At 39.0% G+C, this 26,046-nt stretch overlaps 1 protein-coding gene across 1 annotated transcript in view; it reads right to left on the bottom strand.

The window, feature by feature from the left end:
• Window positions 1-26,046, bottom strand: part of LOC122815742 (patatin-like phospholipase domain-containing protein 2) — a 680,367-nt gene that overhangs the window by 165,677 nt on the left and 488,644 nt on the right. Inside the window, exon 6 of the mRNA XM_044088494.1 lies at window positions 4,436-4,666. Within this exon, the coding sequence (XP_043944429.1) occupies window positions 4,436-4,666 (231 nt within the window). The remainder of the gene's footprint in view (window positions 1-4,435; window positions 4,667-26,046) is intronic.

Genomic DNA, 26,046 nt, shown 5'->3' with positions numbered 1-26,046 from the left:
AGCCAAAGGGGAGTTATCAGCTTGATTGTTGGAGAGTCCTTTGAGATCTTTAAAAGCCCTTTGGTTATCAGAGAAAAGGGAGCAGTATACAGGAACATTCTTCTTCATAGGAAAGAAAAGGCATTCGTCTTCCAGGCCTTTTTGCAAGGTACCCTGGAGCAGAATTTATTTAGCTGCCTGTTGTGAATGGAGGCAAACAGATTGATTTGGAGAGTTCCCCACAGATGGATATTCTCCTGGAAGACCTACAGGCGGGTATATCACCCATTTGTGAAGGTCTGTCTTGGATCTGTTCAATGTATCTGCCACTGTACTCTGCTCTGACAGGATGCAAGTAGCCTGAACAGAAAGGCTGATTCGAGTTGAAATTTCCCAAACTGTCATGGCTAGTCTGCACAAGGGGTAAGACCTGGCCCCCTTTATTTGTTTATGTAGCACATTATGGTGGTGTTGTCTGTGATTACTAGAAGAGATCTCAGAGTCCACAAATAATTCAGTCTTTAATGTATTTATCAAGGCAATCATTTATTTGATATTTACATATTTATTTTCTTGAGATGATGGCCCAAACCTCTTGCACTCTGATTACTTTGGATGCTTCACCCCATTCAAAGTCTGATACATCTGTTGCAGACTGAGATGGGAACAGGGGTAACATATGAAGACCTGGATTGAGCAAAGTTTGGATTTCCTCACCATAAGAGCTCCTCCCTGACAAATGTCAGCATCAGGACTGGAAATGATAGAGGATACAGGTGCCAAGTCTATGACTTGAGAAACAGTTGCATTTTTCAAATGTGAAGTCTGGCTAGTAAAATCAGTACAGTGGAAGCCATGCAATCCATAATTTTGAGATACTCCTTTGGAGTTGTCATAGTTTGGTGGGAAAGCTCTAGAAACTAAAGATGTAAAATGCAACCTTTTCTGGGGAAGATAAGCCATCATAAGGGTTGTGTCCAGTAGACATCCTAGAAATGTCAATCTGTGAGAAGGGAAAAGAGATGAATTCTGCAGACTGAGATGAAAATTATGACAAAAAAAAGTGAACTTTGACAATTTTGAAAAGAGTATAAGGCAACTGTGCAAGTGGGGAAAATGGGGGTATACTTTAATCTGCAACAATTACTGGAGCCAAACATTTTGTAAATACACTTGGAGCTGTGCAAAGTCCAGAAGGTAAGTAAGAGAATTAAAAATGTAAACCAGATGCAAAAAAATAAAAAAACTTAAGAATCTGATGTCTCTGTGAATGGGAATATAATTATAGGTGTCTGAGATCAAGCATTACTAAAAAGCAAAGTGGTGTGTGTAGGAAAAATAAAAAGTCTGAAGGGTGAACACTTTTAAATTCTGGAACCCTCATGAAGAGAATGAGAAAAGGCAAATCCAACACAGGTTTCTAGGTTACCTCTTTTTTGTCATACTAGAAATATTTTGGAATAAAATCCTTTGTCTTGTTGATATTTTGGAACTGGTTCTGTGATGCCTTGGGAAAACATTTAAGACAGAATAGAAGGAAACAGAAGAGTCTGATTTTTTGGGTGTGAAAACTCCCAGGTTTGAAGAGAATGGGTTCCAGTGCCAGTAGTCAGTATTATTTCCAGTAGCCAGGAATCTGATGGGACTTGAGTTCAAGGGGGAAAAGAAAGAGAAAGTTTGTTTGCAAGACTGTGGAGATGGCCAGGGTGGGGACAGAAGGTGTTGGGAAGAGTAGACAGCTATACATTCTTCTTGGTATGGGATGAAGGTTGAGCCCCACTCTCTTTTTTCTTTGAATCCCCTTGCTGCTTTTTCTTAAATTGTTGTTTATCATTTTTTTCTCCTAACAAAGTGCTCCACCCCCCAGAACTGGACAACCCAAATAAAACTTCTTTATCCAGAGAAACATTAAGCATCTGGGCTTTAACATCTTCAGAGTGATTTTGCAACCTATTTGCACATACAAAACCCAAGGCAGCTGCCATGGAAGCTGTGCCACCTGCATCACATGCATTTGTAACACTGAAGAAATCATGTTAAGAAGAGAAAGACTTTTCTTCAGAAAAGATTAACTCATCAAGTTTTACTCTTGTAAGCAGAAATTTAGCCAAGTGGGCTTGACAATTTATTGCCCTAAATAAAGTATGAGGAAGAAGCTGTATAGACTTTTTGTATACATGTCAAAAGACCATCAATCCTTGTCAGAAGGAAATGGGTTAGTGTTAGTTAATTGTTTAGAACAGAAATAATTGGTCAGAGAAACAGCAAGATCTGCAAGAGGGTTGCAAAATATGAATTCCGAGTCTGAGGTACTTTATAATGCATATCAGCTTTTTGGGTGCAGAAGTTTGACTACCTGGAGAGGTGCAACCAGAACTGAAGGCATCCTCCACAGCATCAATGACAGCAGGAATGGCAAGAGGTTTTGCAGCATCCAACTGAAAGAGCTCACTGTACCCTCTTTTGTGTATCTTCCCATTGGTAGACCTCCTTCATTATAGCAATATCGTCAGAAAAAAAGATACATCCTCTATAGGAGATTCAGAGGAAACATTTGCCTTAGTCTATAAATCCAAAGAAGCATGAGAAGATGTCTCTGAAGCACAGTCTAGGCCCTCCTCTTATACCTCTGACACGGACTCACTATCTGAGGGACGGAGTGATCCTTTTCTTTTTAAATGTGAAGTACCTGGAGAAGAAGACTGTACAGACTGGAAGGCTTTAAAAAGCCTCTTAGCAAAACTGTATCACTCTTCGTCAGCTTCTCTGACAAAGCGGAAGAAGATGAAGATGCTTGGTCTTTTGAATTTTCTTTTTTGTTGGCCCTAAAAGTAAGAGGCCTAGACGTATCAGACGTCCATATTTCCATAACTGAGCCCTCGACCTCTTCCCTAATCAATAACTGAGGGATTCCATCCAGCCGTTCCAAAAGCACAAATTGGAATACTCCCTTCTCAACCGGAGCCAAACATTCAGTCTTTGATGACATGCCAGGCTGCCACTCCTTAAAAGCACACCTCATAGCAGCACCACAGGGATTGGGAACATCAGATGGAAAGTTTGAAGACTCTGACACATCTTCAGCAGAATAGTCTATCACAGACAGGCCAAAGATGGAGCCACTTTGGAAGTCTCTTCACTTTTCTCTCTCTCTCTCTTTTTTTTTTTTTTTTAGGAACTGGAAGGGGGATGTCGGAGGAAACAGAGTAGTTATTCATGGAAAAATGTCTAAAGACCTTCTGCCACTGAATTTCAAGGTGTAAGCAAAGGCTGTTATGCTAAACTGTAATCATCTTGGGGCTAAAAGATAGACAAATCTGGACCTCAAGTGCGAGGCTGTGTGGGGATTCTTTATAGGGTATTTGTCTTTTATGCAGACACTTCTCTTTTCTCCTAGACATACAGAAAAATTTTCTCAAGCATTTTTTTATTCAGAAAGGAAGGAAAGCCCCTGAGGGGTACTTATCTGACTAGAGGGTGAGCAAGCCAACCCCCAAAACACCAAAAATGGAGTGAAGACAAAGTCTGAAATCTTCACTGGCAAAAAAGTTCTAATTTTTGGCACCAGTTATGTCTCCTTTTTATACCAGCATACCTCTCATGCTCCTGTGGAACACACATGGTGTATTGGAAGGGCTTCTGAATATTGGTTGGACACATCTGATCAGTGGCAGGATACACCTTCTACAGTTATATGCTACTTTAACACTGATCCAATGATGAGCATGATCTGTTCCTGCTTGGCATTTTGCCACAATGCTTACCACCCAAGTCATCTTTACTGTCTGTACTCAACAGAAATAGCACAATAGTGTGAAAGTCAGAAGTGTGAATAATGCAAACTTTGTTTAATGTTGAGTTTAATCAAACTTGGTACTACATGAGAAGGAATTCTCCTTTCCCCTGAGGTGTAGTAATTTCAGAGTTTATTATATTAAGTTTGGGGTGCAAGGGACACAGCCTCTTGAATGGGGCCTTTGACTATTTTGCTCAAAACAGCATTCAAGATCACATCCTTTGCACTGGTGCTCTAAATATGAGACCAGTGTGTTCTGTTATCACCAGATATAACAGTTTCACTGAAACTAAGACAGTATTATTGTATGAAGTACACACCTTGATAGAAGATATTAGAAACAGACTTTTGTTGCAACCCATCAACTACATCTATTTTTTTTCTTTTAAATCTTCTTCTGCAATTTTCCCTCTTGCTTTATTAACATGGTGCTAAGAATTAAGTTAGAAAGGCTCACTCTGAAGAAATGCCAATATAATGGTATGCTTTCATATACCTATTCAGTAGCTTAAAGAGATACAAGGCAGCATACCCTTACAACATGGAACATACCTCTAGATAAGTCAGGTTGAAAGTATAGTACACAAGAGGGCACACTTTCTTTGCTTACATATAAAGGATAAAAGTATAATTAAATGCAGAAAAATAATTATTCTGTACCTGTTTTAAGTCCAGGAGGTAGACTGTCAACAATTCTTTCATCAAGGCACCAAGGCATCTTCCGCTGGTCTTTATCAAATATGTCTAGTTGTTTTGTACTTTTTTGTTCACTTTCTAAATATTTAGAAACAATCTGGTTACTTCCTTCTGTTGTGTAGCAAGCACTTGGTGGGGCATGTTTCAGCTGAGTAGGAAAAAGATTGGCAGAAAGAGGCGCTTCTTTCACAAGGTCTAAACAAATAAAAGAAGGAAATTGGATTAATCAGCAGTTTGATGTAAAGCCAAAACTTCAGACTGTAAATACAATACAGTGATCAACTGCTACAGCTACATCCATGTGGCAGCAATACAAGTATAATCAAGTGAAAACTTACGTAGATACTACAACAGCCTGTATCTGACTAGATTTTTTTCTTTAGTCGCAGAACAACAGAAAGTCACTTCAACATGCTAACTAATTGCTACATCAAAACTAGGACTGAAATAAACCATGTTTTTCAATCTCACGGTACTGGCAGTAGCATAAAATCGTGTATATATGACCCAGATCACAGACTGTTCGCACATTCTCATTTAGAGGGGACATGCTGAACAAAACATGATTACAGCATCATGTTTCTGCTGTCCACCATTGAGAGGCACAGACTACCTGAAAATGGCCAAACCATTGTCTCGCCTTCATCATCAACCAATGGTGGCGGGGTTACATTTTACATGAACACAGGAATAGAATCATCTTATCATCCACTATTGGAGGCCGTATATTTTGGAGGCTTGGAGGTAAGGCACCCATGATTTCATCTCTTCACAGTTTTCCATTAGCGGACACATTCTACATGTGAACAGAAAACTGGCTGGTACTGTCAGTATTAATGAATCACACCAAAGAATCGCAATGTTTAGGTCACTGTTTTTGATTTTATATGGTTTTATTTTACTTTATTTTTAAGCTAGTGTTCTAAATACAGTACCATACCATCTTACTGTGCTTACATTGTGCAGAAAAGATTTTAGCAGCTGGTCAAGGGCTTAATTACCTGGAGATGAAACTTAACCAGACTGCATAGCGTTGTGATAATTAAAAATAAATAAATAAGCCTATTTTACGTCTGTACTTATTGTTCTAAACTTACTGTACAAACTTTGACAGGAAAATTTCATTACCTAATCCAGCTAGAGTCCTTAGTGTCCATGTACTCCTGTACAGATATGCCTCAGGGAAGAATGTACACTGTACAAAAACCTCCACACTTACTCTGATCACACAGTCCACTGAAAACGTAAAGCGTCATTACTTATCTTAGAATTCAGATTCTTCGGGAATTTCTTCTGAGGTTTATTTCAAGCAATACAGAAACTGGATGCTCAGAGGATCTTATGCTACCATACAAGAACACTAATATCTGCAAGAGGTGAAAATACATATCCTTGAGGCAACTGACTCTGCAGATAAGGATCCTAGCTAGTCTGTAGTTATCTCCACACACATAGCTCTTGGTTTGTGCACTTGTGAACTTAACACATAAGAATTTCCATGAATATATACTGTAACCACAGCCACATTGAAGAGATGCAAAACAACACACAAATCTAACACATAACAGGAAACCGTTTGGTAATATCTACATACAGTACTTATCAGATAATGTTTATAAAAATAACAAGTGCTGTTACATCAACTGATCTATGAGAAGATCCTCCTTGATGGGTCTAACAGTTAGATCCCTCCTCTCCATTAATTACAATTCAGTGTTTTCTTGGAAAATCCTGCACTTGGGCTGAGCACCTTCAGTGCTGGTGCAAGCTGTAATGCCATATGACTCAGTGCTGGTGCAAGCTGTGATGCCACTTGGCCCAGTGCTGGTGCAAACCATGATGTCATGCGATACAGTACTGGCGCAAGCCGTAATGCCATGTGATTCAGTGCTGGTGCAAGACGTGATGTCATGTTATTACTACACAAGTATCACCAAGTTTATCAGTCTGATCTCAAGTGCTAGCAAGAGCACTTTTTGCAAATTAAGAAATAATAATAGAGAGTTGACAACTGCACTGTTAATATGTAACATACAAGCAACCATACTGTCACCTATTTTATGAGCAACAGAAACAGCCAATTCTCAACAGAGTGGTCCCTCATGCATAAGATGAGAGCAGGAGGGCATCTTTGATCCATCAAGGAGGGTGTTCTCCTTAGATCAACTGACACTAAGAATGTAACTGCTGAATCTAATACTGGAGACACTTTCTGATGGGTCCTATGATACGTGTTCTGCTTGGGTTTCATCCCTATCAATGTGGAAGCCAGCCTAAGCAACAAAGCTCCAAAGACTAAGTTGTGAAGTACAAATTTTCTAAAAGAAACCAGCCTGAACAGCAAGTAAATGCACTGCAGATGCAACTACTAGAAGTAGTTACATCTCCTTTGCAATGTCTTCTACCACAGTATTTTCTAACAGGTTGTTAGCCACATGGAAACAAAAGTCAATGTAGCGGGAAGTCCAACTGGGAAGGATTTGTTTTGTATATTACAGCTTTTCTCTAAATCTAGAGAATGCTCTTAGCACTTACTTTATAAAAAATTTAATTTTTCATTTATTTAAAATAACAGAATTAGCTCTTTAGTTCACTACCTTCCAAGTTTCTAATACCATCAAATGCAAACTGATTTTTAAAGCTACAGACAATTACCTTGTCAGCATACCTCTCAACCGTACCGAATTCTGTATCATTTACCGGTTGTGAGGTCAAAATAATGATGTGCCACAAATTCCTGAGTGGCCCTTTTAATTCGCAGATTTCCAGGGGGGGTTTTTTTTTCAATTTTTTTGGCAAATTAGTACTGATGTCATCACGTACAGGGTGTGCGCAATGACGTCAGCTTCATGAGCAGACTGCCAACATGTCGGAATTCATCTGAGGGCTCTATATTGTTTAAGTTCTTTCTTTATGGCAACGTGGTTGCAGCAGCATCAGAGAAAGTCAACTGTAAGACTGAGAGCAGCTGACACTGTACTTTTTTGTTTTAAATTAATTACAGCAACTGAACTGAGCAAGACAAGCCGTTGCATTACAAGTGCAGCAGCAGTCATCGGACCAGTCATAAGAAAATGTATCACCAGTTCTTCCCCCGGCTCCTCCTCCTGGTAAAAGAAAGAAAAAAAGAAAATGACAATGCTTCTAGCTAGGTCAGGTGTGTGTCTGTGTTGTACTGACTGTGTAGTTACTTATTTTTTTCTCTTTAGCCTCCACATTTTTGTTGGGACCTGAACTGAAACTAAGTCCAAGTCCATGCTTTGCAAATGCATTAATGTAGCACTGATCTGCTTCTAGCTAGTTGTGTGCCTAGTTAACTAGTCTACACTTTTGCGATAGGGAGAGGGAGGCAGGTGAGACTGTTTTTATAAAAAGGCCTCTGCATTTTTGTTGTCATCCTGAATGTCCGTCGTTTGCTTAACCACACGCATTGCTCTTCAGTCACTCTTCACAGATTACTAACAAAAATGCAAAGTCGCAGTCCATGATTATGAATGCCAGCCCTTGTCTTGCTGAAAGGATCGGTACGGTGGGGGAAAGTTTTCATTTTGGTACTTCCTTGTATATATTTGGAGACATACTGCTGAAGGGATTAGTAGGGGTCTCTGGGGAAACGTTTCATTCTGGTGCTTGCTTGTACATTGAAACTACTGAAATGACAGGGAAGAGAGAACTTTCACCAAGTTTATTTAAATAAAGTGTTAAAGGTTTATAACAGTATTTGTACATTGTATGGCTCACTGATACGGATACGGTTGAAAAGGAAGTGGTGGTAATGATGATAATACTGAGGGTTCAGAACTGATGAGAAGATAATACTGAGGGTTCAGAACTGATGAGAAGATAATACTGAGGGTTCAGAACTGATGAGAAGATAATACTGAGGGTTCAGAACTGATGAGAAGATAATACTGAGGGTTCAGAACTGATGAGAAGATAATACTGAGGGTTCAGAACTGTTTCAGGGAAGTGAGAAAGAATGGAAATAGTCTCAGTTTTAAAAAAGCAAGGGGTGGCTGACACATATTACTATACCTACATTAAAACCAAACAAAGTACTGGGGCACAAACCAGAAACACACTCCACTAAGAAATTAAGAGATGAGAGTTCAGAGGTGGTATTCATAGAAGAAAAGTGTAACACAGTTGAATGGGGCAGGGAAAGAAGAAGGTACTGGAAATCTGGAAACCATTATAGAATTCTTGACAGTTGACTGAAGCTTGATAATAAGTGGGGGCAGTGGACCCATTTAAGAAAGGAGAATCTGGGAAAAACTCAAGGGATTACAGGGTAACTTGAGAAGAGAGTCTGTGCAGAAATGAAGTGAAAAAAATCTCTGAAATAAAACAGGATTACCTGAAGAATGTGGCTGCAACAAAGAATAAAGGGATTTCCAGGAATTCTGTCCAGTAACTGGGCACGACGGATATTGGCAGTATTTGGCTCACTTCTAACCTTTTACTGGTACATCAGTTCAGGTGGCTTATTTAAATTTCTTTCCAGGTTTAGAGAACCCAGAGGTGCAGTTGATACATGCCTTCAAACTGAAACAAAACAGTGGAAGGCTCTTGTTGATCGAGGGGAGATGGACATGTCTCAGTCAGTGGGAGCACATGGAAGACTGTAGGGCCCAGTAGTCACTGGTAATGGATATGTTTTACTTGACATTGACTTAAACAGGCTTTGAGTACGTATCTTCTTTAGGATCTGCTTCTGTTTACCAGATAGGATATGCCTCTGTTTACCAGCCTGGTTATGTACCACTAATGGTCTGGTCCTAAAGCCAGCAGGTAAGCATGGAAGGTCTTTGAGCTTAGCTGTTTGGTTCAGAGATGGGGCAGTTCAATCAGTACAATGTTTTGGTTCAGGGATGGGGCAGTTCGATCAGTACAATGTGTCCAGATTGTAGCATCTCAGTCTTCTCGAGACTGTGTGGTTGACCATGAGGAATTCATTGCTTATCGCAGCTGACCCCATCTGTTCATACAGAAATTCCACATAATAAATCCAAGTGATAGAACTGTTGCTTTTGATGTTTCCTCTATATTGTCACTGTCATCATTCATTTATCCTTTCTTTTGGCCGGGTGCTGACCAAAGAAGGTAAAACAGTATTTGTTGTGGCAGCTAAGAAGATGGTAAACCAGCTGCAGGTGACATTAAAATCAGAATTTATTGAAGCCATGCTATTAGTAGTGTATACTTCTGATTTCGATTCTCGGCTAGAGTACGGGGAGTGCCTTCTGTGTGGAGTCTGCATGTCCTCCCCACGGTTGGGTGGGCGTTCGAAAGACATGCGTAAATGGGTGTGCCTTCATTGAAGGTTGAAAGTAGAGCTGGCACCTCGCCGTTCGTGAAAATCTACTGCCAATCATTAGTGGACAGGAGTTCTGCTGTGGCAACCCCTAACCGGGAAAAGCCGAAAGACAACAACTTCTGATCGCATTGATTCTTCAAAGCTAGAAGAAACTATCAGTAAACTGCAGGAAGCTGCAAAAAAGGAGATTGGAGAATTGCTGCAGTTGGGACTGGAAGACTTCTTCCAGGAGCATCAGCAAGTCTGGTCTGATTTATTTATATCAGGTAGACAAACTCTCTCACATTTGTTAATGCTTAAAGCAAAATATATTAGTTGTGAATTGTTGGTTAAGATCTTTTACTGACTGGTGTTTTGTTAGTCCTGTGCTAGGATATAATTTCTTCACATTTCTGAACTTTCACTTAGTGATCTGTGAACGTTTTCTGAACAGAAATTTAGCAAGGATTTTCCTCATAACCCCATACACGCTGAATGGCACATGCAGCCTCTGGTGTATAGGGTCTACATTTTGTCATGGATTCCTTTTTCAGTATGGGATCCTTGGCTGCACGGGTATCTTCTTGCATGTCATACACCAAGTTAAGGCACCTCAAGGATTAGAAGTATTATAGAAGTATTCACAGAGTTGTGGGTCTTAACATTCTTGATGAGCTGGTGAGCTGTCATCTGCCATTACTTGGATATAGACATCAACAGAACCCCCCTCCCCCCGGGTTTTACAGAAGGTGGATTCTTCCTCTTCCTCCTGTCTTTGAGAAAACCAGATGGGCCTATTCAACTTCTCTTTTCTCTTACCTCTTACAACAGACCTTCAGAACTGCAAATGCAACATATTGCAATCTTTTAGCTGTGTGACTTGTACTGTTTTCGGGATGTGAGCACACATCCTGACCATGAAGAACTTGTACAGCATCCAGCAGCATTGTTGAGTAATACAACCAGTTGGTTTCCTATGGGTTCTACACAGTGTTCACATTTAGAACTTGAACACTGGGTTGCAGAGCTAGCTGATTTTTGTCTTCAAACAAGGATATAGTGTAGAGGTGGCTAATCTGCCAGTTGTAAGAATATAAGTGTGGAATAAGATCATATTAACAGATTAGTTAACAGGATTCTCACACACACTTTTTAGTGCTGCAAACAGAATACCCCTTTATCCTTGTGCAAAATTATATATTTCACACCTTGAGAGATTTACTGCACTCATGAAAGCTTTTCTAGTAGCAAGTACATTTTAATTCAGATAAATACTTGCAGCAGGAATAGTACTGGTGTTGATAAAGGATGGCATGTACCTTGCAGGTTTTGCGTGCTTTTTTTATTTTTAGTCAATTTCAAAAAAAAAATTTTTTTTTTCAACCTCTTAAAGCTGTACAATGGATGCTTATGTTTGGGGCAATGAATGAAAATGTGCAGAGAGCCATATTACTGAAGAAATCTTTAATCGAAGATTTACACAGTAGTTAATATGCACATTATAAAATGGGGTAATGGCAGTGGATACTTCATGAAAAGATGCGTGCCTTTTTTTCCCTAATATGTTCTACTACTCCTACTACATTTGTAATAAATATTTTAGATTTCTTATACAAATCATATTTAGAGAAAGGTTGGAAAATGACAGCCTACCGTGAGTGTAGAAATTGTATTTTATTTCTTATAACATGTACTGCCTTACTCTATGGCACAGGCTGCAAGCTCAAATCCAGATGATTCTCTTTTTAGGGACGGGGCGGCTTGTAAATGTCTGGCCCTCAATGTTTTGTATGGATACAGGACATCATTATTCTTTTGGGAAAACTTGGCTAGGCTTAGAAAGGCCGTCTGGGTCATTAGCCTAGTAACAATTTAAGTCTATGAGTCTACTGAAGGGAATGCATCGCTGGGGGAAATGTTTCATTTTGGTGCTTGTAGGTATTTGGAGACATACTGCTGAAGGGATTAGTGGGGGTCTGGGGGAAATGTTTCATTTTGGTACTTGTGCATTGAAACTACTGAAGGGAATGGATCGCTGGGGGAAATGTTTAATTTTGGCATGTATGCATAGTTGAAACTACTGAGGGAATGAATCCTTGGGGAAATGTTTAATTTTGGTGCCTGTCATACTTGGAGACATACCGCTGAAGAGATTAGTGGGGGGTCTGGGGGAAATGGTTTAGACTTTGATTTCCATTTTTTAGTAATTGCTTTTTTGGCAGCCACCATAATTAGACTCAGAAAGGCTTTACTATGTCTAGGCAATTCCGATTCTGTATCGTAGCTCACAAAAAAATCATCTCTCCAGTCAAGCCAATCTACTTATCCAGCATCCCCTGCACAGTAGTTCACAGGGAATCTCTAAAGTCTGCCAACTCATTATACTCCCAAAAAACATATTCCCAACCACCTCTTTCTTCCCAGTCACACCTCCAACATTTGCTATCCACCTGAGGAAAAATTCTCTGGAGTCTACTTGGGGTATAAAAATACCTATGTAAACATTTCAATGGCAAAGATCCTAAAATCTTCTAGAGTTTGTTGCATATTTGGGAGATATACATATATCCCTCCATTGTCTCTTTGTGAATTGCTTAAACAATCTCTCTTCCCAATCCTTTCTAAGCTCCTCTGATTGATTCTTATAGTTATCATGCAATACTTTATATGCTATACTAATTATTTATTTTTAACGGCAGCTTCTGTTCTAGATTCTACTAAAAACTCTACCAGTACTGGTCTTTCATTTAAGACCCCCCCCCCCAATTCTTTCTCTTGGCCTATACTCTGATATCAATCCTTGACAGGGAAGGCAGCCTCTAACCTGCAGTCCAAATAAATTCTTGGCATCCTCCCATTCTATTACCTTTCCCTTTCTAGTTATTTGTTCCCAGTACCTTGGTTCCTTTGCCAGTTTTCTCCAATAAATTCTAGCCCCTTTTGCCTATTGTCTGCATCCCTAACTACAGTCATCCCTATCGCTAGAATATCTTTTTTCCATTCCTGTGTGGGTTTAATTCTTAAAATACTCCCTGCTATTTTATGAATATAATATTCTGTATGACTATTATTGTTCTCATTAAGAGTCGACATCCAAAATCTCAGTCTCTCCTTGTTTCTTAAGCTTTCCCCTGTATCATCATCCTTTTCCACTTTGAATTATAGTTTTCTGTTTGTGTTGTGTATAAGAGCCTTAACTGTGCTGCTCTAAAATATCCCCTTAAAGTGGGTAATCCTAGTCCGCCATGTTCTATTGGAAGAATTAGCTTAACCTACTTGACACATTGCCATTTTACCCTCCCAGATAAAATCCTTCAGCTCTTTTTCAATTGCTATCCACAGCTTATCTTCTGATTGATAAAAACATGCAGACGGACAATAGAGGTACGACTGCTGAATCCTACACAGATGCACTTTATAAGCACTTACACGAGTGCATGGATCGTGCTATCCCTAACAGAACCAAGATGCTATTCTCCAAAAAAAAAGGAAGACAATCTGGTGGTCCCCTACCATAAACAAACTCTACAAAAGAAGAAAGAAACTGTTGCAAAAACGAGTAAAATCCCATGACTGGAAGAACTCCCTGGTCAGCCTCAGTAAGAAGCTGAGATCCCTCATAAAATCCTCCAAAGCTAGTTATGAAAACAAAACCGTCACTGATTCTAAAGACAACCACAAAGTAGTCTATAACTATGTCAAGAACTTCAATGGCAGCGCTCAGATCTGCTCTGAGTTACAGCACAATGGCACTAAATATAGAGAACCAACTGATATTGCCAACATCCTGGCAGATAGGTTCAGTGCTAACTTTACCCCCCCCTCACCCCCTAAAAAGTTCCTGTAATCACAGCTGCACAGATAAAAAACACACTCTCCAAAGCCAAGAACACAGCATCCATTGGACTTGACAACATCCCAGGCTGCGTTCTACATGAACTACAGAATGAATTGGCACCCCACCTAAGCACCATGTTCAATCATAGCCTTGCCTCAGGCTTTGTGCCCATTGAATGGCACACAGTGATGGTTATCCCACTCCACAAAAGGGGAACCACCACGGACCCCGGGAACTACCGCCCCTTAGCCTAACGAGCCTGGTCTGCAAGGCCATGGAACGTATCATCATGGAACTTATAAACAAAGACATTCGTAATCTCCAAACTCTAGACACCACCCAGTTTGGGTTTGTAAAAGGCAGATCATGTCTCCTAAACCTGACAGACTTCTTTGAAGCAGTCACAAAAGCCATAGACGAGAACAATGTGGTTCACACAGCCTATCTAGATCTCGCCAAGGCTTCTGACACCATCTCCCACTCTGGAATTGCAGATAAACTCACTAAACTAGGTATAAATCCTGATGTCACAAAATGGGTTGCCAACTGGCTCACTGATAGAACCCACACTGTGAAAGTAGCAGACTCCAAATCCGACTTCAGACCAGTGACAAGTGGAGTACCACAGGGTTCAGTCCTGGGAACTCTCCTGTTTAGTATCTACTTTTCTGAAGTACGGGCTAATACAGAAGGTCTTTGGCCAACGAAGTTTGCAGATGACTGCAAACTAGGAGTCATAACTGAAACTCCTAATGATGTGGACATCCTAAAAAAGGGCCTCACTTAGACAGACGCCTGGTGTCAAAGCCATGGCCTCAAGCTCAATGCAAAAAAAGTGCATTATCATCCCCTTTGGTAAAAACTCTGTACCCATGAGCTACCACATAGGTGTAGTCTACTTAACACCAAAAGTGTGATAAGAGACCTTGGGACACAGGTGGACAGTAGTCTTGCCTTTGATAATCACATCGCCACAGCAGTCAGGAAATCCTTCTACGTGGCATACCTCATCACAAAAAGGTTTCAAATCCAGAAAAAAAGAGGCCATTGTTCTCCTCTACTTGTCACTCATTAGACCTATTATTGGTACAACGCCCCTTTTGGTATGTACCTCACAAGACATCTACAACTGGAAAGGCCACAGAAATACCTCACAAAGAGGATTACCGGCCTCAAACAGATGCCCTATGCAGACAGTCTCAAAAAACACCAGCTTTACTCCATTGCATATCGTCTACTCAGAGGCAATCTCTGCCTAACATACAAAAGCTATGTCAAACCCAGAGCTGTTGGACATGCTCCACTTAAAGAAATCCCAATCCCTCCGAGCTACACACTCTAGGGACCTAAACCTTGTCACCACAATAAACAGAACATGCTGGAGGGATAGAGTCCTGTCCCAGAGACTTCCCATACTCTGAAACAAACTACCTATCTGTATCAAACAAAGCTCCTCATTAGCACTCTTCAAGAAAAATCTTGATGACTGGATGGGAAATAGGAAATTCACCCCAGGATCACCTCTGTGGCTCTTCTCGACAGGGGCACAGGAAAATAATTTTCTTGGGTGGTGAAAGCCTGGGTATCTTTTTGGTTAGGCCTAGTACCTACCTATGCCTGACCTGTGTATAACATTAAAGGGACTAGAAACAGTTTCATTGCTTTTATCTTACTATCCATATCTATGTAACAAAGTCTCCAGTTACTCAATTTTTGTAATATCTTCTGTTTAGTCTCTTCCCACATATCCTTGGCTGCCACACCCGAATAATTGTACTCCATATTCCAAATACTTCATTTTATCATGTCCCCATTGTTGGACCAATTCATGTGTGGGTACATAATTTACCGCTAATGCCTTTGTTTAAGCCTCATTAATTTTGTATCCTGAAAAAGATATGAAACTGTCTCAAAATGTTCCACAAAACTGTGATGTCCTTTTCTGGTTTTGCCATGTATAAAATAATATCATCTGCAAATAAAGACAGATTTTCTTGATTGCCATACCAATTATATCCTTGACTTTCTGAGTCCCTTATTTTCTTTGCCAAAGGTTCTAATTGTAATGTAAATAACAAAGGGGAAATGGGACAGCCCTGCCTGGTTCCTGTACTCAAGCAGAAATTATCAGAGAAGACCCCACCCAATTTAATTTTTGCCTTCAATCCCTCACATATACTCCTAATCAACCTTACAATTGTATCACGGAAAGCAAATACTTCCATTACCCTGCACATGAAGTCTCAGTCTACTCTGTCAAATGCCTTCGCTGCATCAAGACCCACCAATAACATTGGTATTTTCTTATAATCTGCTTCTCCCTGGATCATTAATGTTCTGTTAATGTTGTCAAATGCTTGCCTCCTCTCCACAAAACCACACTGATCCATATCTATCAATTTTGGTATCACTTTTTCCATTCTTTTAACGATTATAGACATGAACACTTTATAATCATGGTTTAGTATTGAAATGGGCCTGTATGAAGCTGGATCTGATGGATCTTTACCCTCTTCAGGTATTACAGCTACCACCTTTTTTCCAGGATGCTGGTACTTTTCCTCCTCTTAAGATACTGTTAAACAAAATCTTCCAGATCTTTATCAGTTTTTTTCCCTCATAGCCTCCAAACTTCCACAGGAATACCATCTATTCCTCGGGACTTTCCTGTAGATTGGTTATACATAACCATTTTCATTTCATCTCTTCCTATCCTAACTGTTAGTAATTGAGGTTCATCTACCTCTAACCTTGACATATTTAATTCTTCCACAAACATTTCCATTTGTACCTTTTCTTGATTTCCATATTTTTCTGCTTTGTACAAACTTTCATAAAATTTCCAAAGTATTTCTAATACTTCTACAAGAACTCCTGTTATCTTCCTTGTTATAGGCTCCCTAAGCTTGATAAAAGCCCTTTCCACTTTCTGTTGCCTGAGTCGTGATACAAGTTCTTGTACTCTAGAATTATTATCAAAAACATTTACTCCACAGCAAACTTTCTAAACTCATGCATATATATTATAGAAGTAATCCCTTATTTTCTATTTAGTATTCTGCAAGTTGCTCCTTTCTCCTTTTCTTGTTCTGAGAAATTTCCCCTATTCTGCAATACTTCAATATTCGTCAGTCCCCCTAAATAATTCTTATTACTTCTTAATCATATCGCCCTTTCCTTTATTTCCACCTTAGCTTTAAACTCCACTTTAATTTTATCTCACTCCTAGCTATATTTTCAGAAGAAAGTTCTATTTTCTGTAATAGTTCCTGAATTATTTCTCTTTTCAACAGATAGGTGAGAAAGCGCCAGTGTCTCAATTTTATTTCATTACCTTGCTTTTTTATTTTAGTTATTATTGGCGCATGACCTGAAATAGTTATTGGGTGCGTTTCAACATCTTCAATTAAATGCACATGTTCCTGCGAGATATAAATTCCATCTAGCCTAGCCTGGATTTTGTACCTTGGAGAATAAGATGTAAATTCACTCCAAATTCCTAGTAATGAATTCTCATCTTCCATGCCAAACATTTTCATAAATTTCTTCAAATATCTACCCTCCTTTGTTATATTTTCCCTTCTAGGTCCCCCAGACATATCTTCACTGTTGCAAACCAAATTCAAGTAACAGAATGCCAGTGCTCAGAAACTTACTGGGATATACAGAAACTACTTCAGGTTTTCTGAATTCTGAACCAGTCTACAATTTGACCTACAAGGTGATTAAGAAAAAGGGAAGAAATTCTGAAACAGTTTCTGTTACCTCGATATACTGGAATCTTGTAATGAATCTAGTAGACTGCAACAGGCTGCTAGAAACCCAGGATTAGAAAGACAAAAGAAAAAAAAAGTATTAAACAGGTGCTTTCAGTCATGTGTCCACAGTACAATGGACAGGTGCTGTGCTGCATGTCCAGAACATCTGTGGAAGCTACAAATACTTATCCCCCCACCTCTTCTGCAACATAAATAAACATGTTGGTAGGACAAGTATGTAATACAGAGGTTTCAGCTTCTACAGAACCATCTTCCACTCCATAAAAAGCAAAGTACTCCTTGTACTCTGTTCAAACATATTTTGCACTACTAGATGGATAACCTCAAATTCACCCCCGGTTTAGCACTTTTGTCCCTCACAGATAGTGACAAATTGTAAATGTCCCAACATATCCTTGTTTTACCTATCCCTGGGTTATCTGTACACAAAATTTAAGGGCTACAAACTAACATGGGAATATAAGGGCAGACTTCCTAAGATAATCAATAACCTAGTAAGTACCCTTCAACAAAAAGCAGGAACTTAACAATATGTATGTAAAAGACAGAAGTCTACAGTTCATTTACCTAGTAAGTACCCTTCAACAAAAAGCAGGAACCTAACAATATGTATGTAAAAGACAGAAGTCTACAGTTCATTTACCTAGTAAGTACCCTTCAACAAAAAGCAGGAACTTAACAATATGTATGTAAAAGACAGAAGTCTACAGTTCATTTACCTAGTAAGTACCCTTCAACAAAAAGCAGGAACCTAACAATATGTATGTAAAAGACAGAAGTCTACAGTTCATTTACCTAGTAAGTACCCTTCAACAAAAAGCAGGAACCTAACAATATGTATGTAAAAGACAGAAGTCTACAGTTCATTTGTCCAACCAACTGTTACTAGTTATAATGATTTAAAATATCAGGTTTCAAGGGGTGCTTATTAAGGATGGCCCCAAGTACTTTTGTCCACAACATGGATGTTGTGCATTATTTCTAATAATATATCTAGATTTTTCCATCCTCTGAAATAGCTTCATGATACTGTTGCTATTCCACATATCCATTCACACACTGATGATATTAACAGCTGAGTGCCTCAGCATCAACCAAGAACTGGTTACCTTGGTTAAAGATAAGCACATTACTTTGGCTTTCATCTTAATGAACATAAATATTATGACTTGGTTACTCAAGTGATACTGGTATATATTGCTGAGGTATTATTGAAGGTATTAGGGCTACATTATGGTACTCCTTCTTGTATAACAGATCAATGGAGAGACTTTTTAAGTCATTGAATGGGTCTCTATCGAAACTCCCAAGACTCATTATTGTGAGTTCTGAAATTAGAAAAATATAGATTAAAAACATAGACTAAATAAATAAAAAGAAAGAAAAAATGAAAATACAGGAGAACAGCGAATGTTGCAAATCTCTGTTCTCTCTCATAGTCATTGACCTTTACTATTATATTTACTAACACTGAGGTCACCACACCTCGGATAAAAGAGAATACTCACAGATGCAGTGATCTCGAACTTATATACCATCACATTTTTATTAGTTCAGGCTTTCCATTTCAAGACTCATACTAGTAATTTTTTATTATTAAAAAATGTTTACACTTTAAACAAATGGTTGAATTTTTTTTTCTTGTCCTTTCCCCAAGAGAGGGGGGGGGGTTAGATGTACATAGCTATAACATATTTATTTCCAGAAGCCTTGTGTACTTCCTTGCTGCAGGTACACTGTCAAACAATATGGATCGCTACATCAGAATTTTAATAGTGGAGGATTAAAAATGGTACAGACTGGTGTGCATTCATGTGGCTGTTGCATTTAGGAAATATGAATTCAGTTACTTCTCTTTCAGAGGCTTGTTTTTGAAAAAAAATACATCTATTTTTAGTACAAGAGGCTGATAATGATGGATTGGGCTTGTAGGATTTCATGATTTGAGAACTTTATATGTTAGTTTGAAAATGGATATATTTCTCAACCTTTACAAGTTTCTGCTTTTGTTCAGTGGAAGAAGAAAGTTGAATATACAATAAAAGTAAGAGAAGTGACAGTACCACAGCTGGGAAATATATATATATATATATATATATATATGAAAAATATACACAAATGTACAATACCAGTGCATCCAGCTTGTATTGATACATACATTAAAAATTTTTATGTGAAATATAAAATGCTAATATATATATAGAAATAAATAATCAGACATTCTAAAATACAATGTATAAAATATATAGAAAATGTATTGTAACATATTAAAAATCTAAAAATTCAAGAGAATCAATGTTTCAAAGGTCGAGCTTTTAAAAAAGATTTAAGTGACACCATTTGATTCAACCCTGGGGATTTGTCTGCATTAAATCTAATAATCCATCTCTGCTCAGCAGCTTCTGTGTCATTAGATAAATTACCCCACCTTAATTTCTCAGACAATATTTGTAAAACCAGAAATTTAAAAATATGTTCAGGTCCTGTATTCATGTTGGGTATAGCAATCGCACTATTCTCCTTACAGTTCCTAATATCCCTATAATGTTCCAGGATCCTGTCCTTCAGGTGTCTATTGGTCTTACCTATGTAGAAGCTGTAGCATACTACACAGTAGGCGAAGTAGATGTAGAAGCTGTAGCATACTACACAGTAGGCGAAGTAGACCACATTTGATGTGGAACAATCAGCGTAGAGATTACTGCTATGACTGAATTTCTTCGAGGGCTGTGTAAAAGTCCTGCCATTGTGTATGTGTTTACATGCTCCACAAATTCTACACATGTATGTGCCCAATCTATCTGATCTATGGGCAGTATTGGTTGCGGCATTACTATAACATAGTTCATTTCTCAATGTTCTATTGTTCCTAAAAGTGAAACTTGGCTTAGTACCAATTATACCCTGTAGGTTGTCAATCGTGGATAGAATACCCCAATTTTTGGTTACTACATCACATACTACACTTATGTTGCTTGCAAAAGTGAGTGGCATCCTAAGTGTGTTATCTGTATCTGTATGTATATGCCTTACCTCATCGCGATCATTGACGTGCCCGCTTGCTCGAGTTGTAGTGTGCGTATCATAATAGGGTCTACATCTACCCGCCCTATTGCAATCCAACCATCTAGAATGCACCTATCTATAGTTCTAGCATCATAGCCTCTGTTTAAAAACTCAGATTTAAGTTGGTCCAGGGCTGTTTGTAGTTCATCATCATCATTAAACAGTCTCATAATCCTGTATACTTGGCCTTTGATGATGCTGACCTTGGCGTGGTTTGGGGCATACTGGTGTTATGTAGGAACGTGTTTTTTCTAACATGTTTCCTAAACAAACCAGTTCTAATCTGGTTTAATTCATCTTTTTTTAGTTTGACGTCAAGAAAGTCAATTTCAGTCGTGGAATATTGAGAGGTAAATCTAAGAATTTGAGTGGTATTATTGAGGTAACTGAAAAATGCATTTAGCTCTACCTCTGTACCATTCCACAACAAAACAATATCATCCACAAACCTGACATACCACTCGATATACCTGCCATATGTACTATTGGTTACCACATGTGTGTGCGTTCCCATTGAACCGAGCTGTGCCTATAGCCACACCAACCTTCTGTAAGTATTTCTGTTGTTGAAATAAGAAAACATTATTGGTCAGTACTATATCCAACAAAGCACAAATGAGGTCACATTTGTTCTTGTTATAGTCTACACTGTGAAGTAGTTCTCTTATGGTGCAACTGACAAATGCTTATGTATCTTAGGTAAGCCATAAATCTCAAGTATAGTGGGATTACTGACCGAAAAGTATTCAAACAGTTCCTCATTAATTATAACGGTAATTAACAAATCAAACATCAAAAAAGATACTTTATCAATAGCACTTCTTACAACATTGTTAGATATATTCTGATATGTGGAGTCATCATCTAATAATCGTAACATTTGTTCAACATATAGCTGTTTGTGCTTTGTTGGATATAGTACTGACCAATAATGTTTTCTTATTTCAACAACAGAAATACTTACAGAAGGTTGGTGTGGCTATGGGCACAGCTTGGGCGAACAGCTGCACCAACCTTTCCTTGGTTCAATGGGAACGCATACATGTGTTAACCAATAGCGGGTAGAAGCTGCTGAGCAGAGATGGATTATTAGATTTAATGCAGACAAGCCTCCAGGGTTGAATCAAATGGTGTCACTTAAACCTTTTTTAAAAGCTCGACCTTTGAAACACTGATTCTCTTGAATTTTTAGATTTTTAATATGTTACAATACATTTTCTATATATTTTATACATTGTATTTTAGACTGTATGATTATTTATTTATATATATATATATATATATATATATATATATATATATATATATATATATATATATATATATATTAGCATTTTATATTTCACATAAAAATGTTTAATGTATGTATCAATATAAGCTGGATGCACTGGTACTGTATATTTATGTGTATATATATAGATATATGGATATATAGTGTTGTCGCTAGGATTATCAGGTTTTTATTATATATAGTTATACACCATACAAGGTTATACACTTTTCTTATTTATCTTGGCTATAATTTCTTTAGTGTATGGTCTCTTTAATTGCCTAACTGTGCTAATATGTACTGATGCACTAATTGTTATGTCCTTATTGGGTACAACTGAAATTTTGAAACATGTGACTAACCTTCAGTATTTAATGAATGATGGGATTTGTAACTGTTGTCTGATGAAGGGGTAGATCCCTGAAAGTGCTTACCACTGTTTTGTAAGAATTTATTCTTTTGTAACTTTGTTTTGATTTTTTTCTTTATTTTTGTAATAAATTTCCCAGCTGTGGTACTGTCAGTACTCTTACTTTTGTTGCTTTTCACTGACAGTTTTGTACTTAGAGAGAGGATATTGACTTTTATAAAGTTGAATATACATTTACACTAGGTTCATAGGTTGGTACTAGGCCTATCGGCCCTTGGGCCTATACAAGCATAGCCAAACAATTCCCTGGATAATTCTTCCCACAATATTTACTTCCCTGGACCCCTGTCTAACAAGGTGACTGACATGATCCCTGGGGTGAATTTCCTATCTCCCATCCAATCGTCAAGGTTCCTTTCGAAGAGGGCCAAGGAGGCGCTCTACTTGACATGTATGGGCAGTCTATTCCAGATTATGGGGAGTCTCTGGGTCAGGAACCTATCCCTCCAGCATGTTTTGTTCATTGTGATGACAAGGTTTAGATCCCTGGAGCATGTGGCTCTGAGGGATTGGGATTTCTTTAAGTGTAGCATGTCCAACAGCTCAGGGTTTGACATGGCCTTGTATGTTAAACAGAGATTGCCTCTGAGTAGACGATATGCCACAGAGTATAGCTGGAGTTTTTTTTTTTACATGGTCAGCATGGGGCATCTGCTTTAGGCCTGTGATTCTTTTAGTGAGGTATTTCTGGGGCCTTTCCAGCTGTTGCAGATGTCTTGTGCGGTACATACCAAACAGGGAGTTGTACTCTATAATGGGTCTAATGAGAGATGAGTACATTGGGACAATGACCTCCTTTTTTCTGGATGAAAAGCCCTTAGTGATGAGGTGTGCCACATAGAAGGATTTCCTGAGTGTTGTGGCAATGTGGTTATCGAAGGTGAGACCACTGTCCACCTGTGTCCCTAAGTCTCTCATTACACTTTTGGTGTTTAGTGTACTGCCGCCTACTATGTGGTAATTCATGGGTACATGTTTTTCCCAAAGGGGATAAGTATACATTTCTTGGCATTAAGCTTGAGCCCATGGCTCTGGCACCAAGCATCTGTTTCTGTAAGGCCCTTTTGTAGAATATCCATATAATTTGGGGATTCAATAATGGCTCTCAGTTTGCAGTCACCTGAGAACTTTGTTAGCCAGAGTCCCATAGTGTTGGCCTGTACTTCAAAGAAATAAATGCAAAACAAGAGCGGTCCCAGGACTGAACCCTGAGGTACTCTACTTGTCTGGAGCTGGATTTGGAGTTGGCTACTTTTACAGTCTGGGTTCTGTCAGTAAGCCAGTTGGCAACCCATCGAGTGACGTATGCCCAGCTTAGTAAGTTTATCTATGATTCCAGAGTGGGGGATGGTGTTGAAGGTCTTGGCGAGGTCCAGATAGGCTGTGTGGACAGCCTTATCTTTGTTCACAGCTCTGGAGACTGATTTGACAAAGTCAATCAGGTTCAGGAGACAAGATCAGCCCTTCACGAACCCAAACTGGGTGGGGTCCAGTGTTTGAAGGTTGCCAATGTCTTTGTTTGTAAGTTCCATGATAATGCGTTCCATGTCCTTGCAGATCAGGCCCATCAGACTGATGGGACGGCAGTTCCCAGGATCCAAGGTGGATCAACCCCTTGTGGAGTGGGATAACTGTAGCTGTGCGCCACTCAGTGGGCACGAAGCCAGAGGTGAGGCTATGATTAAACATGACACTTAGGTGAGGTGTCAGTTCATTTTGTAGTTCATGTAGTACACAGCCCGGGAAGTCATCTGGTCCTATGGATGCTGTATTCTTAGCTTTGGAGAGTGCAGTTTCTATCTGTGTGGCTGTGATTACTGGAATTTGGCAAACTTTTGGTATTGAGATGGGCCCTTTAGGGGTGAGAGGAGGGTGAAGTTTGCACTAAATCGGTCTGCCAGGATATTGGCAATATCCTTGGGATCAGTATATTTAATGCCATTCTGTTGCAGCTCAAAGCAGATCTGAGCATTGCCATTTAGATTCTTGACATAACTATAGAATGCCTTGTGGTTATCTTTGGAATCTTTGGCAATTTTATTTTCGTAACTAGCTTTGGAGGATTTTATGAGGGATCTCAGCTTCTTACTGAGGCTGTTAAGGGAGTTTTTTTGCATCCTGGGATTCTCCTCTTTTCTGCAACAGTTTCTTCCTTCTGTTGTATAGTTTGTTTATGGCACAGGACCATCAGATTGGCTTTCTTTTTTTTGGAGGAGAGCATCTTGGTTCTATATGAGATGGTACAATTCATGCACGAGTGGATGTGCTCGTACAGTGCCTTAGTGTAGGATTTAACAGTCGAATTTTCAGCTCCCCTCTGCATGGGTGCCATGAAGTTTGTTACTTCTGACTTAAGTAGCATGAAGTTGGCTTTGGAGAAGTTTTTTTATAGAGGTTTCCTTACTGGAGGGTGGGATTTGGATGTCAAGGGTCATTTGCTTATGGTCAGACCTGACCAATGAGGGGGTGGCCACTGGTGTGGAGCATCTATCTCCCATGTTGGTAATGACCAGGTCTAGGATACTGGAGCCCCTGGTGGGACAATGGATTAGTTGATCCAGGGCACTGGAATTTATGAATTCCAAGAACCGTTGGGAAAAGGTGTTGGTACCAGAGTAGATTTCCCAGTTAATGGCAGGGTAGTCAAAATCACTCAGTATTAGGGTGTTTGGTTGTATCTTAATATTTTCCAGTATGTTTAGAAAGGTGTAGTGAGAATCTTGGGGCATGGTGGGAGATCTGTAGCAAGCTACAATTTGGACTGCAGTCTTACCTAGTGATAGTTGCACCTGGAGAATTTCAGATACATTGTGTTGGGCAACTAGCCTGGAGGTGTGAATATTCTTGGTGAATAAGGACACTCCTCCACCTTTAGTGTTTCGGTCTTAGTCTGGTGGCCGAAAAGTGTGGTAAGAGTTGTAGCCTGGCATTGCAAGGGTGCTCTCTGGAGTCTTGAACCAGGTCTTAGTTACTGCACAGATATCGATGTTCTCCATTTTTAGGAGTGCCTCGAGAGAGTGCATTTTGAAGTTTAGACTTCTAGCACTGAGTAACATTAACTTCAGATTTTGCACGCTTGTATCTATTACGGTGGTATGCTCTATTAAAGTGAAGACAAGCTTCACATCCATCCTTTAAACTACTGGAATTTTTCGAATCATTCACATGGTAAAAATCCTGTCTGAAGTTATATGCTATACAAACAATACTCAGAATATATTGTGACAGCAATATTATCTGTATATAGAAGAAACATGGAAGCATTTCTTTTTAGATTGCCCAAATACCCAACATGTTTGAAAAGTCTTGTTTTCCAAACCCACTACCTACTCCCTGGTTTTCAATAAACGAACACGTTACTGATCATGGATTACATGGGGGATGTCATATTTCCACTTCTTCTAATGGGTATGCAATGTGCATTCTGTGAAGACTACAGCAAAAAAGGTGTTCAATTTGCTATCAAGCAGACTTGGATGATACTCCAGTTGCTTTTAATTGATGTTATTTTTTTGATATGCAGACATCTGGTCCTGATGCACTTTAATTTTTGTTTATTGTGCGTGGGGTTACTTACATTTGTTCTGTTCTCCTTTTCCTTGCTTTTAATAAGGCCCTACTCTTCCCATGATGAGTGCCACTGGATCTTTAGATGGTATGTTAATGGGCTGAAAATCTGACTTAAATACTGTAAATTTGGTGAACTGCATGATGAGACAGAATTTGGTACACAGAAATGAAGCGACAACAGGCAGGCTTTTAAGAGGAACAGACCTAGCCTTATCAAAAGTTGTGGATGTGTGCAATACAACTGAAATTGCTAGCACATGTTCAAGAGAATCAAATGAGAGAAATGTGTGCAGATAAAATGTGAGTCTGATACTGCATAAATGATT

The sequence above is a fragment of the Protopterus annectens genome, chromosome 11.part0 (genome assembly GCF_019279795.1).
Source record: "Protopterus annectens isolate FY-2018-M chromosome 11.part0, PAN1.0, whole genome shotgun sequence".
Taxonomy (NCBI): domain Eukaryota; kingdom Metazoa; phylum Chordata; order Ceratodontiformes; family Protopteridae; genus Protopterus; species Protopterus annectens.
This window is presented reverse-complemented; position numbering and strand designations above follow the sequence as displayed.